General features: G+C 42.8%; 1 protein-coding gene across 1 annotated transcript in view; it reads right to left on the bottom strand.

The window, feature by feature from the left end:
• The window catches only part of LOC124006128 (glutamate receptor ionotropic, kainate 4-like), a 427,028-nt gene that overhangs the window by 89,147 nt on the left and 317,153 nt on the right, over positions 1-20,728 (bottom strand). The window contains exon 8 of the mRNA XM_046315921.1: positions 11,202-11,255. Coding sequence (XP_046171877.1) covers positions 11,202-11,255 — 54 coding nt within the window. The remainder of the gene's footprint in view (positions 1-11,201; positions 11,256-20,728) is intronic.

Below are 20,728 nucleotides of genomic sequence, written 5' to 3'. Positions count from 1 at the left end.
CATAGCTAGTCACTCATCTTTATAGACAACTTGATACAGTCTAACCAGGTCTTGCCTTGAAGTTGCCTAGGCTAGCTAGCCAAAATCTTTTGCCAATTCGCTTCAGCCGGCTGGTGTGCGACTGTGGCAAAATTGATTTGACATGGGATAGACTATCTCTGGGGCTAGTTAGAGACCATCATTAAATTACACAATGTAAATGGGACTATATTTTAGTTGTCTCATGAAATTATTTTAATATTTGTAAATTCATTTCTACAATTTATAGTACATTGTGTAATTTACTGATGGTCCCTAACTAGCCCCATAGGAATATCGGATGTCAAACCAAATTGACCATGGGCATTACGATCAGTCGCATGCAGTTGTGCTTTCGAATTTATGATTACTTGGTTGCTGCCAGCTGTGGGCATGTAGGCAGGATTACAATAAACCCAACCCAATAAAAATTCAAGGTACCCTTCATTCTGTGACATACCATTTTTTTCCAATCATCTTGCAAATGTCTGTTTTGGATGAGACTTAATTTATGACCAAAGTGATCCTATTTACACTTAGAAACATTTATTCTATAGATTTTTATTCTAACTCATACCTATTGCATATGAGCCCTTTTCAAGTTGCTCTTTAAAGGAAATCGTCAGCAATGCTTCAGAAGTTAAAACCAACCATTGCTCAGTGCACAAAGGTTCCCAGCAAGCCCCAAAAAACGCAGGTGTGAGTGTGAGAGAGAGAGAGAGAGAGAGAGAGAGAGAGAGAGAGAGAGAGAGAGAGAGAGAGAGAGAGAGAGAGAGAGAGAGAGAGAGAGAGAGAGAGAGAGAGAGAGAGAGAGAGGTTTGTGTGCCTGCATGTGCACGTGTTGTGTCACGGCACTATGCCACTGGCTGTTATACATAGCCTTCTTCCCGGCAGTGATAGATAAGCAGGCGGCAAGGCCACCCTGCTATCCCTCTCCTCTGTGTGTTTGGGTGTGCATGTGTGCATACATGCATGCGTGTGTGTGACAGCGAGAGACACCGTCAGCCCTTCTCAAGCATGGATGCATGAAAATAACAGCTTTGACAAGAGAGCTCATGGGTGTGTGGAGAGGAAATAAAGCATGAAGAACAAAACAAACAGGAGGAAAATGGCCCCCGCTAGGCGACGGGCTTAATATATGATAACCAAGCCATGCGCGCTGAGGCTTCAAAGTGACGCGATCTTCTGCTCGCCTAACCTTCAAATGACATTAGGCATCTTGCTGACGGAAGACGAGGCGCTGTGCATAACCTGACGTGATTTATTCCATCTTGACGAGTAGTTTGAATTGGAGGGCACAAGTCACTCTGATGCACACACTCATGCACACGGATATAGACCCACACACCAAATGGGGGAGGGCAGGGAAGAGGGGAGGGTTTTCCAAGTGAATATGGACGATTCTCTCTACATATAGGTGAGGAAAGGTCTATCAGGTCTGCCATCGTATAGGCTATGAAGAAACGTGCGAGGGGAGCGCTGCCCTAAATGCTGTGGCTCTCCTCCTGGACAGCCGCTCAAAGCCACTTACTTCAAAATCAAAAATGTATTTGAATAACTTTTCACTTTGAATGACAGTGCCGAGTTTACATTAAGGCTCAAACTGTTGTCGGCTGACGCTAAGTAGACAACACCACTGCAAAGGCTCGTAAAACCGCAAACCGCACAGATAGGTGCTCATTAACGCAGCCTGTTTGCAACTCCTTTCTCCACTACCTTGCCAGACTAATTCCGACTGCATCATTAACTGAAGTGATTGTTTCTTGATTATTCATTACTTTCCGGACGGCGTGGCCCCTGTCCTTCGGAGGCAGGAAAGGTAAATTAATGTTGCGAGGGAACACATGGTCGGTCTCATAATAAGCTGGCTATCTGGGCTGATGTGTTAATGAAGGAATTCACAGTGAAAGAATTCATCGCTCTCCCCTGGGCGGCATACATCCAAGCGCATTACCAGTAATGATTTCTCATTGATGGTCATTCTCCCTCATCCATCTCCCTGGCCCCGGGGACAGTAATAACTCATCGACTGGCCTGTCTTTAAGTGACACACACACTGAGTGTACAAAACATTAGAAACACCAAGGAGTTACTATAAGAGAATGAGGGGGGGATGGTAAGTGTGTGTGTGTGTGTGTGTGTGTGTGTGTGTGTGTGTGTGTGTGTGTGTGTGTGTGTGTGTGTGTGTGTGTGTGTGTGTGTGTGTGTGTGTGTGTGTGTGTGTGTGTGTGTGTGTGTGTGTGTGTGTGTGTGTGTGTTCATGCGAGAATCATGTCTACTGGCTGAACGGATTCCACTGGATTAACCTTCTCCATGGCTCCTTTCCTATAACCTTCCCTAAGCCTCTCTCAATACGGGACCCCATGGAGGAAAATGTGGAGAGCCAATGTAGGAAACTCAAGTTGATGTTATTTGAGTGGACATGAATCCCTCTCCCACAGTTTCAGCTGCCCTTTTTCATTTCCACAGTATTAGGTGCTACTCACAGCACTGCCACTCAATGATCCTCGGTTTCAATGACCCTGCCAAAGTCCACAAGTCACATATGTGGGCACACACACACACACACACACACACACACACACACACACACACACACACACACACACACACACACACACACACACACACACACACACACACACACACACACACACACACACACACACACACACACACACTCACTCACGTCGACAGACGCGCACTCACGAAAACAAGGCTGTTGAGTTCATTTTCAAAATGTTGGGGATTTGAGGCACTTAACTTGTACACAAACACCACCCACACACACACCCAAAGGTACAGGCAACTATGATGTTGGACAAGACGATGCTGCTCATTTGGGTTTCTATCAATGGGTTGTAAGTTCTGTTCCATTGTCCTCTGAGGAGCCCGTCTGTCTGTAATCCTCTAAAGCAACATGGCCGTGGCAGACAGAGACAGTAAGAAGAATCGGAACGGCTGCTGCAATTTCCTCCCGGCGCACTCCTTAATCAATCAGCCAGCATCACATCTTTGAATGACTGCACTTAGGAAACATACAACCCTAGACACACCCTGACCATAGTTTGCTTTGTATGTTTCTATGTTTTGGTTGGTCAGGGTGTGATCTGAGTGGGCATTCTATGTTGGATGTCTTGTTTGTCTATTTCTATGTCTGGCCTGATATGGTTCTCAATCAGGTGTTAGTCATTGTCTCTGATTGGGAACCATATTTAGGTAGCCTGGGTTTCACTGTGTGTTTGTGGGTGATTGTTCCTGTCTCTGTGTTTGCACCAGATAGGACTGTTTTTGGGTTTCGCACAGTTATTGTTTTGTTAGTTATTTCATGTATAGTTCCTTCATTAAAGAACATGAATAACCACCACGCTGCATTTTGGTCCGCCTCTACTTCACCACAGGAAAACTGTTACAAAAGCAAAACAAACATCAGATAAATATTATGCCTTGAATCCCTGAAAAGCGACACCAGAATCCGGTTTTAGAAGTCATTTGCTGAGTGCCCCCCCTTTTTAATGAGCCATATCTTGAGATGATTTGAGGAAACAAATAAGGCACACAAATGGAGTGTCAGGTCATTTGTCACAGTGTGTGCCAAAAGGGCTAGCGCGCCGGCTGGTGATGTCAGAGGAAGAGAGGAGCATGCTGGGTAAAGCAGGGGAGATGTGATACCTGATGGGAATACACAGGCTCATGGGAGGGGGACTGATTTCAGTGTTACAAGCCTACTGTGTTACATACATAAATGTTCTGCATGATCCTTCTTAAGATCATGAATGAGCAGGTGGATGACAATGATCATTGGTCGAATGTGTTGGCTGTGTAACAAAGTGGATGGTTGATTCGTGTTCTGCATGGTTGCTCGTACTATTAAAACCGAGGTGAATGAAAATGACTTCTTAGAAGGAAAATTCCTTGTAATCTTTTGAATTGTGCAATATATTGGTTGTTGATTCCCTGCTACCTCACATTGGCATTTGGATTCATAATGTCAACAAAAACACATTCTAACTGACAAATAAATGGAATGTGAAATGTCAGAATAATAGAAGAGAGAATGATTTATTTCAGATTTGATTTATTTCATCACATTCCCAGTGGGTCAGAAGTTTACAATTAGTATTTGGTAGCATTGCCTTTAAACTGTTTAACTTGGGTCAAATGTTTTGGATAGCCTTCCACAAGCTTCCAACAATAAGTTGGGTGAATTTTGGCCCATTCCTCCTGACAGAGCTGGTGTAACTGAGTCAGGTTAGTAGGCCTCCTTGCTCACACACGTGTTTTCAGTTCTGCCCACAAATGATCTAAAGGATTGAGGTCAGGGCTTTGTGATGGCCACTCCAATACCTTGACTTTGTTGTCCTTAAGCCATTTTGCCACAACTTTGGAAGTATGCTTGGGTTCATTGTCCATTTGGAAGACACATTTGCGACCAAGCATTAACTTCCTGACTGATGTGTTGAGATGTTGCTTCAATATATCCACATCATTTTCCATCCTCATGATTTCATCTATATTGTGAAGTGCAGCAGGCCCTCCTGCAGCAAAGCACCCCCACAACATGATGCTGCCACCCCTGTGCTTCAGGGTTGGGATGGTGTTCTTCGGCTTGCAAGCCTCCCCCTTTTTCCTCCAAACATAAAAACAGATCATTAAAACAGATCTAACAGATCCATTTTTGTTTCATCAGATCAGAGGACATTTCTCCAAAAAGTATGATCTTTGTCCCCATGTGCAGGTGCAAACCATAGTCTGTCTTTTTTATGGCGGTTTGGAGCAGTGGCTTTTTCCTTGCTGAGCGTCCTTTCAAGTTATGTCGATATAGGACTCGTTTTGCTGTGGATATTGATACTTTTATGCCTGTTTCCTCCAGCATCTTCACAAGGTCCTTTGCTGTTGTTCTGGGATTGATTTGCACTTTTCGCACCAGAGTAAGTTCATCTCTAGGAGACAGAACGCGTCTCCTATGATGGCTGCATGGTCCCATGGTGTTTATACTTGTGTACTATTGTTTGTAAAGATTAATTTTGTACCTTGAAGCATTTGTAAATTGCTCCCAAGGATAAACCAGACTTGTGGAGGTTTACAATTTTTCTTTAGTTTCTTTTGAGTTTCCCATGATGTCAAGCAAAGAGGCACTGAATTTGAAGGTAGGCCTTGAAATACATCCACAGGTACACCTCCAATTGACTCAAACAATGTCAATTAGCCTATCAGAAGCTTCTAAAGCACAGTCAACTTAGTGTATGTGTCACTTTCTGACCTTAATTTCCTTTGTTTTGTATTTATTTAGTATGGTCAGGGCGTGAGTTGGGGTGGGCAGTCTATGTTTTTTTCCCCCTATGATTTGGGGATTTGTATGTTTCGGCCTAGTATGGTTCTCAATCAGAGGTAGGTGTCATTAATAATAATAATAATATATGCCATTTAGCAGACGCTTTTATCCAAAGCGACTTATTAATTGTCTCTGATTGAGAATCATACTTAGGTTAGCCTGGGTTGCACTGTTTGTTTGTGGGTGATTGTCTATGTTGATTGCTTGTGTCAGCACAGTTCTCATTAGCTTCACAGTCATTATTTCGTTTATTGTGTTTGTATAGTGTGTTTCAGTGTTCAGTGTTTTCTATATTAAAATTCAAGATGAATTTACCACGCCGCATTTTGGCCCTCCGATCCTTCTCGCCTCTCCTCTTTTGATGAAGAGGAGGACATCCGTGACAGTATGTAAACTTCTGACCCACTGGAATTGTGATACAGTGAATTATAAGTGAAATAATCTGTCTGTAAACAATTGTTGGAAAAATTACTTGTGTCATGCACAAAGTAGATGTCCTAACCGACGTGCCAAAACTATAGTTTGTTAACAAGAAATTTGTGGAGTGGTTGAAACACTTCGGTTGGAGTCGTTAAAACTTGTTTATGTAAACTTCCGACTTCAACTGTATATACAGTACCAGTAAAAAGTTTGGACACACCTACTCATTCCACGGTTTTTCTTTATTTTTACTATTTTCTACATTGTAGAATAATAGTGAAGACATCAAAACTATGAAAAGCAGCCAACAAGTGCTCAGCATAGGTGGGAACTCCTTCAAGACAATTGGAAAAGCATTACAGGTAAAGCTGGTTGAGAGAATGCCAAGAGTGTGCAAAACTCACCAAGGCAAAGGGTGGCTGCTTTGAAGAATCTCAAACATCAAATATATTTTGATTTGTTTAACACTTTTATGGTTACTATATGATTCCATATGTGTTATTTCATAGTTCTGATGTCTTCACTACTATTCTACATTGTAGTAAATTGTCAAAATTAAGAAAAACCCTTGAATGAGTAGGTGTGTCCAAACTTTGGACTGGTACTGTATATCAGATTGCTCAGACACACATTGCTCATTGTGCTATTTTCAGTACAATATTACTTTTTAATTAGGAGTAAATGTTAACTATGTTTCAAAGCATTATGACAATTGTAGTCTGATTGTTACTGAGTCAAAAAAAACATCTGAAGTGTGGATTAGGTTCAAGTTCAAATTTGAATGACTGCATTCCAGGATGGTACTTTTTGAATACCTTGGTTAATCTTAATGAATTCAAAACAATTCACATCCAAATGAGACCCACTGTATCTGTCAAGATCTCTGGATTAGCTACCACACATATCAATTTGAATACGTTCCAACTTCCCAGACAGCTCATTGCAGGTGGAAGTGACAGTCAGGGATGTGATGGTGAGAGAGACGGAGACAGAGAAAGAGACAGACAGATAGAGATGGAGAGAGACAGAAAGAGCTAGAGAGAGATGATATATAGAAATATATAAAACAGAGGATGTGAGGAGTGACTATCTCTTATCCTCTGGAGCGGCTGATCACAAAATTGTCCTATCACCACATCTAAGCTAGTGACAAATGACAAATGTCTACTCCCCCAGCCGACGCACAAATTGGGCTGCTGCACTATCTGGGACATGGGATTTAATTTCTTACAGGGATCCCCACAGCCATTCTGCCTGACATCACGGGCACCAGCACTGACACCTACGTTACACATCAGGGTTGTGTTCATTAGGAACCAACTGGAAGAAAACGGACTGAAATAGGGAAGGACTAACCTGGACGTGTTCAATTAAATTATTATATATTTTTTTACATGTAACCTTTATTTAACTAGGCAAGTCAGTTAAGAACAAGTTCTTATTTACAAGGACAGCCTACACCGGCCAAACCCAAACGGTGCTGGGCCAATTGTGCGCCGCCCTGTGGGACTCCCAATCACGGCCGGTTGTGATACAATACAGAACCAGGGTGTCTGTAGTGATGCCTCTATCATTGAGATGCAGTGCCTTAGACCGCAGTGCCACTCGGGAGCACCATTTTCCAATAAGACACGCTCATTTTCATTTTGCAAAATGTTTGAACATTTTCTGTTTTGGGCCAGCCACCATATATTTTAAAAGCACATTTTTTAAAAAGGCACTTAAAAATCAAATCAAATTTTATTTGTCACATACACATGGTTAGCAGATGTTAATGCGAGTGTAGCGAAATGCTTGAGCTTCTAGTTCCGACAATGCAGTAATAACCAACAAGTAATCTAACTAACAATTCCAAAACTACTGTTTTATACACAGTGTAAGGGGATAAAGAATATGTACATAAAGATATATGAATGAGTGATGGTACAGAGCAGCATAGGCAAGATACAGTAGATGGTATATACATATGAGATGAGTATGTAAACAAAGTGGCATAGTTAAAGTGGCTAGTGATACATGTATTACATAAGGATGCAGTAGATGATATAGAGTACAGTATATACGTATGCATATGAGATGAATAATGTAGGGTATGTAACATTATATTAGGTAGCATTGTTTAAAGTGGCTAGTGATATATTTTACATCATTTCCCATCAATTCCCATTATTAAAGTGGCTGGAGTTGAGTCAGTGTCAGTGTGTTGGCAGCAGCCACTCAATGTTAGTGGTGGCTGTTTAACAGTCTGATGGCCTTGAGATAGAAGCTGTTTTTCAGTCTCTCGGTCCCAGCTTTGATGCATTTTCCTGACACCACACTCCGAGGGCCCTCACCTCCTCCCTGTAGACCGTCTCGTCGTTGTTGGTAATCAAGCCTACCACTGTTGTGTCGTGCGCAAACTTGATGATTGAGTTGGAGGTGTGCGTGGCCACGCAGTCGTGGGTGAACAGGGAGTACAGGAGAGGGCTCAAAACGCACCCTTGTGGGGCCCCAGTGTTGAGGATCAGCTGGGTGGAGATGTTGTTGCCTACCCTCACCACCTGGGGGGTAGCCCATCAGGAAGTCCAGTACCCAGTTGCACAGGGCGGGGTCGAGACCAAGACCCAAGCTTGATGACGAGCTTGGAGGGTACTATGGTGTTGAATGCCGAGCTGTAGTCGATGAACAGCATTCTCACATAGGTATTCCTCTTGTCCAGATGGGTTAGGGCAGTGTGCAGTGTGGTTGAGATTGCATCGTCTGTGGACCTATTTGGGCGGTAAACAAATTGGAGTGCGTCTAGGGTGTCAGGTAGGGTGGAGGTGATATGGTCCTTGACTAGTCTCTCAAAGCACTTCATGATGACGGGAGTGCTACGGGGCGGTAGTCGTTTAGCTCAGTTGCCTTAGCTTTCTTGGGAACAGGAACAATGGTGGCCCTCTTGAAGCATGTGGGAACAGCAGACTGGTATAGGGATTGATTGAATACGTCCGTAAACACACCGGACAGCTGGTCTGCGCATGCTCTGAGGGCGCGGCTGGGGATGCCGTCTGGGCCTGCAGCCTTGCGAGGGTTAACACGTTTAAATGTTTTACTCATCTCGGCTGCAGTGAAGGAGAGTCCGCATGTTTTCGTTGCAGGCCGTGTCAGTGGCACTGTATTGTCCTCAAAGCGGGCAAAAAAGTTATTTAGTCTGCCTGGGAGCAAGACATCCTGGTCCGTGACTGGGCTGGTTTTCTTCTTGTAGTCCGTGATTGACTGTAGACCCTGCCACATACCTCTTGTGTCTGAGCCGTTGAATTGAGATTCTACTTTGTCTCTATACTGACGCTTAGCTTGTTTGATAGCCTTGCGGAGGGAATAGCTGCACTGTTTGTATTCGATCATGTTACCAGTCACCTTGCCCTGATTAAAAGCAGTGGTTCGCGCTTTCAGTTTCACGCGAATGCTGCCATCAATCCACGGTTTCTGGTTAGGGAATGTTTTAATCGTTGCTATGGGAACGACATCTTCAACACACGTTCTAATGAACTCGCACACCGAATCAGCGTATTCGTCAATGTTGTTATCTGACGCAATACGAAACATATCCCAGTCCACGTGATGGAAGCAGTCTTGGAGTGTGGAATCAGCTTGGTCGGACCAGCGTTGGACAGACCTCAACGTGGGAGCTTCTTGTTTTAGTTTCTGTCTGTAGGCAGGGATCAACAAAATGGAGTCGTGGTCAGCTTTTCCGAAAGGAGGGCGGCGGGGCAGGGCCTTATATGCGTCGCGAAAGTTAGAGTAACAATGATCCAAGGTTGTTCCACCCCTGGTTGTGCAATCGATATGCTGATAAAATTTAGGGAGTCTTGTTTTCAGATTAGCCTTGTTAAAATCCCCAGCTACAATGAATGCAGCCTCCGGATAAATGGATTCCAGTTTGCAAAGAGTCAAATAAAGTTTGTTCAGAGCCATCGATGTGTCTGCTTGGGGGGGAATATATACGGTTGTGATTATAATCAAAGAGAATTCTCTTGGTAGATAATGCGGTCGACATTTGATTGTGAGGAATTCTAAATCAGGTGAACAGAAGGATTTGAGTTCCTGTATGTTTCTTTGATCACACCATGTCTCGTTAGCCATAAGGCATACGCCCCCGCCCCTCTTCTTACCAGAAAGATGTTTGTTTCTGTCGGTGCGATGCGTGGAGAAACCCGCTGGCTGCACCGCCTCCGATAGAGTCTCTCCAGTGAGCCATGTTTCCGTGAAGCAAAGAACGTTACAGTCTCTGATGTCCCTTTGGAATGCTACCCTTGCTCGGATTTCATCAACCTTGTTGTCAAGAGACTGGCCATTGGCGAGAAGAATTCTAGGGAGTGGTGCACGATGTGCTCGTCTCCGGAGTCTGACCAGAAGACCGCCTCATTTCCCTCTTTTACGGAGTCGGTTTTTTTGTGTTTTTTTGGGGGTCGCCGGCTGGGATCCATTCCGTTGTCCTGGTTGAAAGGCAGAACACAGGATCCGCGTCGCCAAAATCATATTCTTGGTCGTACTGATGGTGAGTTGACGCTGATCTTATATTCAGTAGTTCTTCTCGACTGTATGTAATGAACCCTAAGATGACCTGGGTACTAATGTAAGAAATAACACGTAAAAATAAAAAAACTGCATAGTTTTCTAGGAACGAGAAGCGAGGCGGCCATCTCTGTCGGCACCGGAAGTCTCCACTTAAGCACTGTGGTAATGTCAAAACATAGTGCTCAAGGGAGTGGGGAATGCTTTTTCATGCAGCATGGTAGGCATTGCTAAGGGGGGCATCTCCCCCTCACCCATTCACCCCACCGCCAACATGAAAGGAATGGGTAATTACTCACGCTACCTGTCAAAGATAGACCCTCCAATACACTCCTCTATGTGGGAGCAGAATAAAGTGATCTGACTCCCTTCACTGATTACTTGGAAGTATAGCGAACAGTATTCTTTCCATGTTGAAAATAGGCATAATCAAAAGCTGCCATTTGTTGAGAAGGATCAGCCGAGCAGTGCTTGTGTGTGTAATTTCGAGGGAATATTGCTACGTTGGGGATGATGCGTGGACAGGTGATGATTAACTGAATGTTGAAAGAGCATTACATAAATAACGAGTGGTCTCTTCTTCCTGTGGGGATGGTGCTGTATGATGCTTTGTTGAGTGATCGCTTTCTCTCTTCAGGAAATTGAGGGTGTGGATCATCATTCTCCACAATGATATCCCCCCTCTCTTGCCCCCCAGCACCCAGTGGCACATAAATACATGGGGATCCGAGCAACTGGGTGAGAGGAAGAGGAAAACATGGGCTCCAGGATCCCATTAATGAGTCATCAATCAGGCCGATATGAATCATCTCTACAGGACCATTAGTGCAAAGTGTTACCAACATCATCAATTTCCATTAACGAGTAGCAGCGGCAGGCCCCATCTCCTTACCAGCGAGGTGAAGATGTAGGTGTAGTAGACGGACAGCATGCCCAGCTCCGATGCCTGGAAGAAAGACAGAGAGAGACGGGAGGAGGAGAGAGAGAGGGATAAGGAGAAAAATATATATATATTGAGAAGCTGATATACACCTAGTGTACAAAACATTATGAACAGAGGAACTCTGGAGCTCTGTCAGAGCGACCATTGGATTCTTGGTCACCTCCCTGACCAAGGCCCTTCTCCCCCGATTGCTCTGTTTGACTGGGCGGCCAGCTCTAGGAAGAGACTAGGTGGTTCCAAACGTTTTCCATTTAAGAATAATGGAGGCCACTGTGTTCTTGGGGACCTTCAATGCTACAGATATTTTTTGATACCCTCCCCCAGATCTGTGCCTCGACACAATCCTGTCTCTGAGCTCTATGGACAATTCCTTTGACCTCATGGCTTGGTTTTTGCTCTGACATGCACTGGGAAAGACTAACGGAGCAAAGTACAGAGAGATCGTTGATGAAAACCTGCTCCAGAGCGCTCAGGACCTCAGACTGGGGTGAAGGTTCACCTTCCAACAGGGAAAACAACCCTAAGCACACAGCCAAGACAACAAAAGAGTGGCTTCAGGACAAGTCTCTGAATGTCCTTGAGACACAAGGCCGTAATCGCTGCCAATGGAGTGTCAACAAAGTACTGACTAAAGGGTCTGAATACTGAATAATGTAAATGTGATATTTCAGTTATTTATATTTAATAAAATGTGCAAACTTTTATAAAAACCTGTTTTGCTTTTTTCAATTGTAAGTAGATTGATAAGTGGAAAAACGATTGAATCCATTTTAGAATAAGGCTGTAACATAACAAAATGGGGGAAAGCCAAGGGGTCTGAATACTTTCTGAATGCACTGTATACAGAGAGGTGTGTGCCTTACCAAATCATGTCCAATCAATTGAATCAAGGTGTAGAAACATCTCAAGGAGGATCAATGGAAACAGGATGCACATGAGCTCAATTTCGAGTCTCATAGCAAAGGATCTGAATTCTTATGTAAATAAGGTAATTTCTGTTTTTTATTTTAATTCATTTGCAAAAATGACTAAAAGCCTGTTTTCACTTTGTCCTTATGGGGTATTGTGTGTAGATTGATGAGGTAAACATTTTTTAAATCCATTTTAGAATAAGGCTGTAACGTAACAAAATGTGGAAAAAGGGAAGGGGTCTGAATACTATCCGAACACATTGTATGGAGAGAGAAATAAGGGGTTGGGGAGAGAGAGAGAAAAGTGAGAAAGGTCAGACATTCTCTGCAGTCTCCTGCTCGATTACACATCGGAAGATCAAATCCACCAACATCTTGATAAGACATGGCATATTCTTATCTAATGACGGGCTCTCTTTGGAGCAATTAGTAATACGATATTTTAGTATGCTGCTCAATACTTTAGGATTTGATTTAATCAAGCCTCAGCAGCAAGCACTGGTTGTGAAGGTCAACTTTCTACACTTTCTTTTAGCATGTTTCTTTTGGTATACTGTTCCACCCTATTTGTTTAATGTTTCAAACAATGTGAACTGTGGACGCAAAGCTTAAAAAACATTTTATTTTTATTTTTACATTCAGCCTATTCTGACTTACATCTGAGATATCCAGTACCAGTCAAAAGTTTGGACACGCCTACACATTCAAGAGTTTTTCTTTATTTTCACTATTTTCTACATTGTAGAATAACAGTGAAGACATCCAAACTGAAATAACACATATGGAATCATGTAGCAACAAAAAAAGTGTTAAACAAATCGAAATATATTTTAGATTGTAGGTTCCTCAAAGTAGCCACCTTGATGACAGCTTTGCACACTCTTGGCATTCTTGGCATTCTCTCAACCAGCTTCACCTGGAATTTCCAACCATCTTGAAGGAGTTCCCACATGTGCTGAGCACTTGTTGGCTGCTTTTCTTTCACTCTGCGGTCCAACTCATCCCAAACCATCTAAATTGGGTCGAGGTCGGGTGATTGTGGAGGCCAGGTAATCTGATGCAGCACTCCACCTCTCTCCTCCTTGGTCAAATAGCCCTGACACAACCTGGAGGTGTGTTGGGTCATTGTCCTGTTGAAAAACAAATGATAGTCTTCAAAAATCTCAAATTTGGACTCATCAGACCAAAGGACAGATATTCACCGGTCTAATGTCCATTGCTCGTGTTTCTTGGCCCAAGGAAGTCTCGTCTTCTTATTGGTGTCCTTTAGTAGTGTTGTCTTGCAGCAATTCGACCATGAAAGCCCGATTCACGTCTCCTCTGAACAGTTGATGTTGAGATGTGTCTGTTAATGTGTGAAGCATTTATTTGGGATGCAATCTGAGGTGCAGTTAACTCTAATGAACTTATCCTCTGCAGCAGAGGTAACTCTGGATCTTCTTTTCCTGTGGCGGTCCTCATTAGAGCCAGTTTCATCATAGCGCTTGATGGGTTTTGCGTCTGCACTTGAAGAAATTCTTGACATTTTCTGCACTGTCCATGTCTTAAAGTAATGATTGACTGTCATTTCTCTTTGCTTATTTGAGCTGTTCTTGCCATAATATGGACTTAGTCTTTTAACAAATAGGGCTATCTTCTGTATACCACCGCTACCTTCGCTACCTTGTCACAACACAGCTGATTGAAAGAAGTTCCACAAATTAACTTTTGACAATGCACAGGTGTTAATTGAAATGTATTCCAGGTGTCTTCCTCATGAAGCTAGTTGAGAGGTTGCCAAGAGTGTGCAAAGCAGTCATCAAGGCTAGAGTGTCTACTTTGAAGAATCTCAAATATAAAATATTTTTTGATTAGTGTAACACTTTTACTAAATGATTCCATATGTGTTATTTCATAGTTTTGATGTCTTTACTATTATTTTAAAATGTAGAAAATAGTTTTAAAAAACTTGAATGAGTAGGTGTGTCCAAACTTTTGACTGGTACTGTATTTCATAGATTACAGTGTATCAATGGAAAACTGTTCAACAAGGCTTGTTGACTCCTGGATCTTATTCAATGGAAGTTACAGTAGGTCTTTGCTCATCCATCCACACACATTTCCCCTGAGAGATTCTCAGCCAGTTCACCCGTGATACAAGTCAGTATTCGACGTCCATCCATGTCTGAGAATGGTGGATGGGCGTCTTGCATCTCTTGGTCCTTCTGTAGCTCAGTTGGTAGAGCATGGCGCTTGTAACGCCAGGGTAGTGGGTTCGATTCCCGGGACCACCCATATGTAGAATGTATGCACACATGACTGTAAGTCGCTTTGGATAAAAGCGTCTGCTAAATGGCATATATTATTATTATTATTATTATTATTCCAAAGTTTGTATATTCGAATCCAGCAATAGAAAGTTGTTTTTGATATTTTCTGTTTTAAGCCTATCCCAAACCTTAACCCTTACCTTAGTCATTCAGAGTTAATGCCTAACCGTAAAAATTTTGGAGTTAATTTCTAAACTTAACCCGAACACATTGTATGTTTGAGTAACATGGAAGAACGCCTAATTCTGATGTGAGACCAGGCAAGCTTGTTGGATTCTCTACTTGGACCTTCGGGGTACAAATAGACGCAGGCTCCAGTTCCCAAGAGCTGCAGGTTCTTCTGGCATGAAAATGTATTTATCCAAAGAGGTCATACAGCAAAAACTAATATGATTCAAAGAGGTAGATTCCCCGAATTGGAGAAAGCCACGCATATACAAATAAATGATATGCTTAGTCATTCCTTTCCCACTTTAATAAAGCCAGCAGTTCTACAAACAAGGTCTGATTATAATCAGTTAATCAGGAAAGATAATGCGCAAAGACCAGCTTGTGAAGATAGCAAGAACAAGGTGAGAGGGGCGTCATTTTCCCAGAATGAGATAAAGCCTTGGTCTCTAAGGAAACAGAGGCTAGATAGAGATGTTTTCAATAACAGTGACAGTCACAGCATTGTAAAATAATGATCTCAGAATAGTATGGTCTGTTCTCTGATTTTAAAGAAACATCCTTCTTTCTTACAAGAAAACAATGATATTCGATCTACAGGTCATGGGATTATTATAGGTCAAGTAGTCAAGCGACTGGATTACGTTTTTCTGTGTCTTGATGTGTGATAAGATACAGTGCCCTGAAAAAGTATTTGCATCTGAAGGTGGCACAACCAGTTATTGAGTGTAAGGGGGCAATTACTTTTTCATTGGGTGTTGAATAACTTTGTTTATTAAATAAATGAAATAAGTATGTAGTTATTGTGTTATTTGTTATTTCGTGTTCCCTTTATGGAATATCAGGTTTTGGCTGAAGAGCTGATAACATTTAGTATCAACAATATGCAAAAGTCGAGAAAATTAGAAAGGGGCAAATTATATTTCACGGCACTGTGATCACTTCCATGACACTGAGTCATTCCATTACCTTTTGATTCTATGGTTATTACTATTTGAATAGCTGCTAATAAGAGGAAACCGATCACACGATACGTTACGTGCTAGTTTGTTAACATTTGTTAAACCGTTTTATAGTATCAGATTGTCAGGTCTTCCAAGTAGAGAATCCAACAAGCTTGCATGGTCTCACATCAGAATTGGGTGTTCTTCCATGTTACTCAATGTAAGTCAAATTACATCATTTAGTGGTGAAAGACAGGTGGACGCTGCACTGTAAAATACACTGTTCCTCATCTTGAAGTGTTGAGAATGAAGATAGCCAATAGGAAAACAGATGGCAGGGTTTACCAGCTTTTTAAATCACAGTTAAAATGTCTTTACACTTGTAGTACAGGGCAGTGACTTCACCAAGTTTACAAATATAAATGAATGAAAAGAACATGCGTTTCCTTTGGCTGGCACAGAGCCAAACTTCCTCAGATTTCTGTTGTCCTTATAGCCCCTTTAACTGTTTCTCTGGGTTTAATAAAAAAAGTTGCACACCCATGACGAGCACAATAGCTGAGCAAATCCAACCGCAGCTTTGTATAGTAGGACAACATGGGGGGCTGACATATTGAGATTACACTCAGTGATGCTGATGCCTCATCTCAAGATTACGTTTGGTGATGATGAAGCTGAAGCCTCTGACCACAAACTCCCTGCTGCAGAACACACAGCATATACACCGGTGTATTTAACGTTTGGAGTGTTAAATGTAACACTTTCACAGAGCATATACAGTGGGGCAAAAAAGTATTTAGTCAGCCACCAATTGCGCAAGTTCCCCCGCTTAAAAAGACGAGAGAGGCCTGTAATTTTCATCATAGGTACACTCAACTATGACAGACAAAATTATTTTAAAAATCCAGAAAATCGCATTGTAGGATATTTAATGAATTTATTTGCAAATTATGGTGGAAAATAAGTATTTGGTCAATAACAAAAGTTTCTCAATACTCAATAATGTTATATACCTTTTGTTGGCAATGACAGAGGTCAAACGTTTTCTGTAAGTCTTCACAAGGTTTTCACACACTGTTGCTGGTATTTTGGCCCATTCCTCCATGCAGATCTCCTCTAGAGCAGTGATGTTTTGGTGCTGTTGCTGGGCAACACGGACTTTCAACTCCCTCCAAAGATTCTCTATGGGGTTGAGTTCTGGAGACTGGCTAGGCCACTCCAGGACCTTGAAATGCTTCTTACGAAGCCACTCCTTCATTGCCCTGGCGGTGTGTTTGGGATCATTGTCACGCTGAAAGACCCATCCACGTTTCATCTTCAATACCCTTGCTGATGGAAGGAGGTTTTCACTCAAAATCTCACGATGCATGGCCCCATTCATTTTTTCCTTTACACGGATCAGTCGTCCTGGTCCCTTTGCAGAAAAACAGCCCCAAAGCATGATGTTTCCACCCCCATGCTTCACAGTAGGTATGGTGTTCTTTGGATGCAACTCAGCATTCTTTGTCCTCCAAACACGACGAGTTGAGTTTTGACCAAAAAGTTCTATTTTGGTTTCATCAGACCATATGACATTCTCCCAATCTTCTTCTGGATCATCCAAAGGCTCTCTAGCAAACTTCAGATGAGCCTGGACATGTACTGGCTTAAGCAGGGGGACAAGTCTGGCTCTGCAGGATTTGAGTCCCTGGCGGCGTAGTATGTTACTGATGGTAGGCTTTGTTACTTTGGTCCCAGCTCTCTGCAGGTCATTCACTAGATCCTCCCGTGTGGTTCTGGGATTTTTTCTCACCGTTCTTGTGATCATTTTGATCCCACGGGGTGAGATCTTGCGTGGAGCCCCAGATCGAGGGAGATTATCAGTGGTCTTGTATGTCTTCCATTTCCTAATAATTGCTCCCACAGTTGATTTCTTCAAACCAAGCTGCTTACCTATTGCAGATTCAGTCTTCCCAGCCTGGTGCAGGTCTACAATTTTGTTTCTGGTGTCTTTTGACAGTTCTTTGGTCTTGGCATTAGTGGAGTTTGGAGTGTGACTGTTTGAGGTTGTGGACAGGTGTCTTTTATACTGATAACAAGTTCAAACAGGTGCCATTAATAAAGGTAACGAGTGGAGGACAGAGGAGCCTCTTAAAGAAGAGGTTACAGGTCTGTGAGAGCCAGACATCTTGCTTCTTCGTAGGTGACCAAATACTTATTTTCCACCATAATTTGCAAATAAATTCATTAAAAATCCTACAATGTGATTACAGGCCTCTCTCATCTTTTTAAGTGGGAGAACTTGCACAATTGGTGGCTGACTTAATACTTTTTTGCCCCACTGTATGAGTCCCACTGATCCAGTGTTAAATTAACACTTTTGAGAGTATTGAAAGAAATCCCACTGTCTTCAGTGTAAGAAGTAGACCTCTGGCTGACCAGCATCCTAACGAAAGATGTAAACATCCATAAACAAAGAGGATAGAATGTCCTGTGTGAAGAGAGGGTAATTTGGGTCCCATCATTAGCACAGACTATTTTATACAAAGTCCTTACAGTTTACCATGTAATTAAATCTTCAGTGTAGCATAAAATGTTGGCAAACATAATTAATTTTCTCAGCCAACATCCTCTCCTCATGAGCGGGCTGCGTGCCATAAACCACAGAAAAGGAGGAGTAGAAGACAGAGGAATGATAATAGAGGTATGGCGCGACCGTAGGACAGAGGCAGAGATATAGAAAGAAATCCCAGCTCCTGTGTGTTGTTACTCTCTGCCCCTGAGTTGCCATGGCGACGGGATGCCTGGCAACGGCCATCAGTATCTCTGATTGAGGGAAAGATTAAGACTGAACAGGAAAAGGGCAGAGAAATAAAACAGTAAGAACTGACTGGATGAATACAGAAATGTGAAAAATAAAAAAACGAGGGAGGGAGTGTGTGAGGGAGAGAGTAATACTTGAGAGGGATAGGCATTTTCTGGAAGGAAAAAAATATGCAGAGAAATATTGGGCCAGGGGTTTTTGCTATGCCTGATGACTCATCCTGAATTTAATTTAGCTGCTCTATCGATCACGCAATACATCAGTCTGAACCTGTTGTCCTAGAAGTCGATTGAGCTGATATCAAAACGATGTGATTCGTGTAGGTCGGTCTGGCCCAACCCATCAGTTTCTGGGACTAACTGCGAGAAACCGGTAAATTATAAGACACATTTCAGTTGAATATATTCAGTTGTACAACTGTCTGGGCACCCCTATTTCCCTTTCCCTTTATAATAAATGATTTATATCAACAGCATGACGTGAAATGGAACTGTTAAATTATATGTGAAACATCTAGGAGCTACAACGGCTCAGCCGCGAAGTAGGAGGACACAAGCTCACAGGACGGGACCGACGAGTGATGAAGCTCGTTAAAATTGTCTGTCCTCGGTCGCAGCACTCACAACTGAGTTGCAAACTGCCTCTGGAAGCAACGTCAGCCCAAGAACTGTTCGTTGGGAGCTTCATGAAATGGGTTTCCATGGCCGAGCAGCCGCACACAAGCCTAAACTTGTGCAAAACTCGCCTCCATTGGACTCTCTGGAGTGATGAATCACACTTCATCACTCCAGATCTGGCAGTCCGATGGACTAATCTGGGTTTGGTGGATGACAGGAGAACACTACCTGACCCAATGCATAGGTCAAACTGTAAAGTTTGGTGGAGGAGGAATAATGGTCTGGGACTGTTTTTTCATTGCTTCGGGCTAGGCCCCTTAGTTCCAGTGAAGGAAAATTGTAACGCTACAGCATCCCCAAACTTTGTGGCAACAGTTTGGGGATGGCCCATTCCTGTTTCAGCATGATAATGCCACCACAAAGCGAGGTCCACACAGAAATGATTTGTCGAGATTGGTGTGGAAGATCTTGATTGGCCTGCACAGAGCCCTGACCTCAACCCCATCGAATGTCTGGAACACCGACTGCAAGCCAGCCCTAATCGCCCAACATCAGCGCCCGGCCTCACGAATGCTCTTGTAGCTGAATGGAAGCAAGTCCCCGCAGCAATGTTCCAACATCTAGTGGAAAGCCTTCCCAGAAGAGTGGAGGCTGTTATAGCAGTAAAGGAGGGACCAACTCCATATTAATGCCCATGATTTTGGAATGAGATGTTCAAGCAGGTGTCCACATACTTTTGGTCCTGTAGTGTTTTTATTTAATTGATTTATTTTATTTTTTATTTCATCTTTATTTAACCAGGTCGGCCAGTTGAGAACAAGTTGTCACTTACAACTGCGACCTGGCCAAGATAAAGCAAAGCAGTGCGACATAAATAACAATACAGAGTTACACATGGAATAAACAAACGTACAGTCAATAACATAATAGAAAAAAAGTCTATATACAGTGTGTACAAATGGCGTAGGGAGGTAAGGCAATAAATAGGCCATAGTGGCGAAGTAATTACAATTTAGCAAACGAACACTGGAGTGATAGATGTGCAGATGATGATGTGCAAGTAGAAATACTGGTGTGCAAAAGAGCAAAAAAATAAATAAAAACAATATGGGGATGAGGTAGGTAGATTGGATGGGCTATTTACAGATGGGCTGTGCACAGCCGCATCGATCAGTTAGCTGCTCGGATAGCTGACGTTTAAAGTTAGTGAGGGAGATAAGTCTCCAACTTCAGCTATTTTTGCAATTTGTTCCAGTCAATGGCAGCAGAGAACTGGAAGGAAAGGCGGCCAAATGAGGTGTTGGCTTTGGGGATGACCAGTGAGATATACCTGCTGGAGCGCATGCTACAGGTGGGTGTTGTTATCGTGACAAGTGAGCTGAGATAAGGCAGAGCTTTACCTAGCAAAGACCTATAGATGACCTGGAGCCAGTGGGTTTGGCGACGAATGTGTAGCGAGGGCCAGCCGACGAGAGCATACAGGTCGCAGTGGTGGGTGGTATATGGGGCTTTGATGACAAATGGATGGCACTGTGATAGACTGCATCCAGTTTGCTGAGTAGTGTTGGAGGCTATTTTGTAAATTACATCGCCAAAGTCGAGGATCGGTAGAATAGTCAGTTTTACGAGGGTATGTTTGGCGGCGTGAGTGAAGGAGGCTTTGTTGCGAAATAGGAAGCCGATGTGTATACAGATGTGTACATTGTATACAGATGTCCTAGCCT

Source organism: Oncorhynchus gorbuscha, linkage group LG19, assembly GCF_021184085.1.
Source record: "Oncorhynchus gorbuscha isolate QuinsamMale2020 ecotype Even-year linkage group LG19, OgorEven_v1.0, whole genome shotgun sequence".
Classification (NCBI taxonomy): domain Eukaryota; kingdom Metazoa; phylum Chordata; class Actinopteri; order Salmoniformes; family Salmonidae; genus Oncorhynchus; species Oncorhynchus gorbuscha.
Note: the sequence above shows the minus strand (reverse complement) of the source record. Positions and strands in the feature narration are given on the sequence as shown.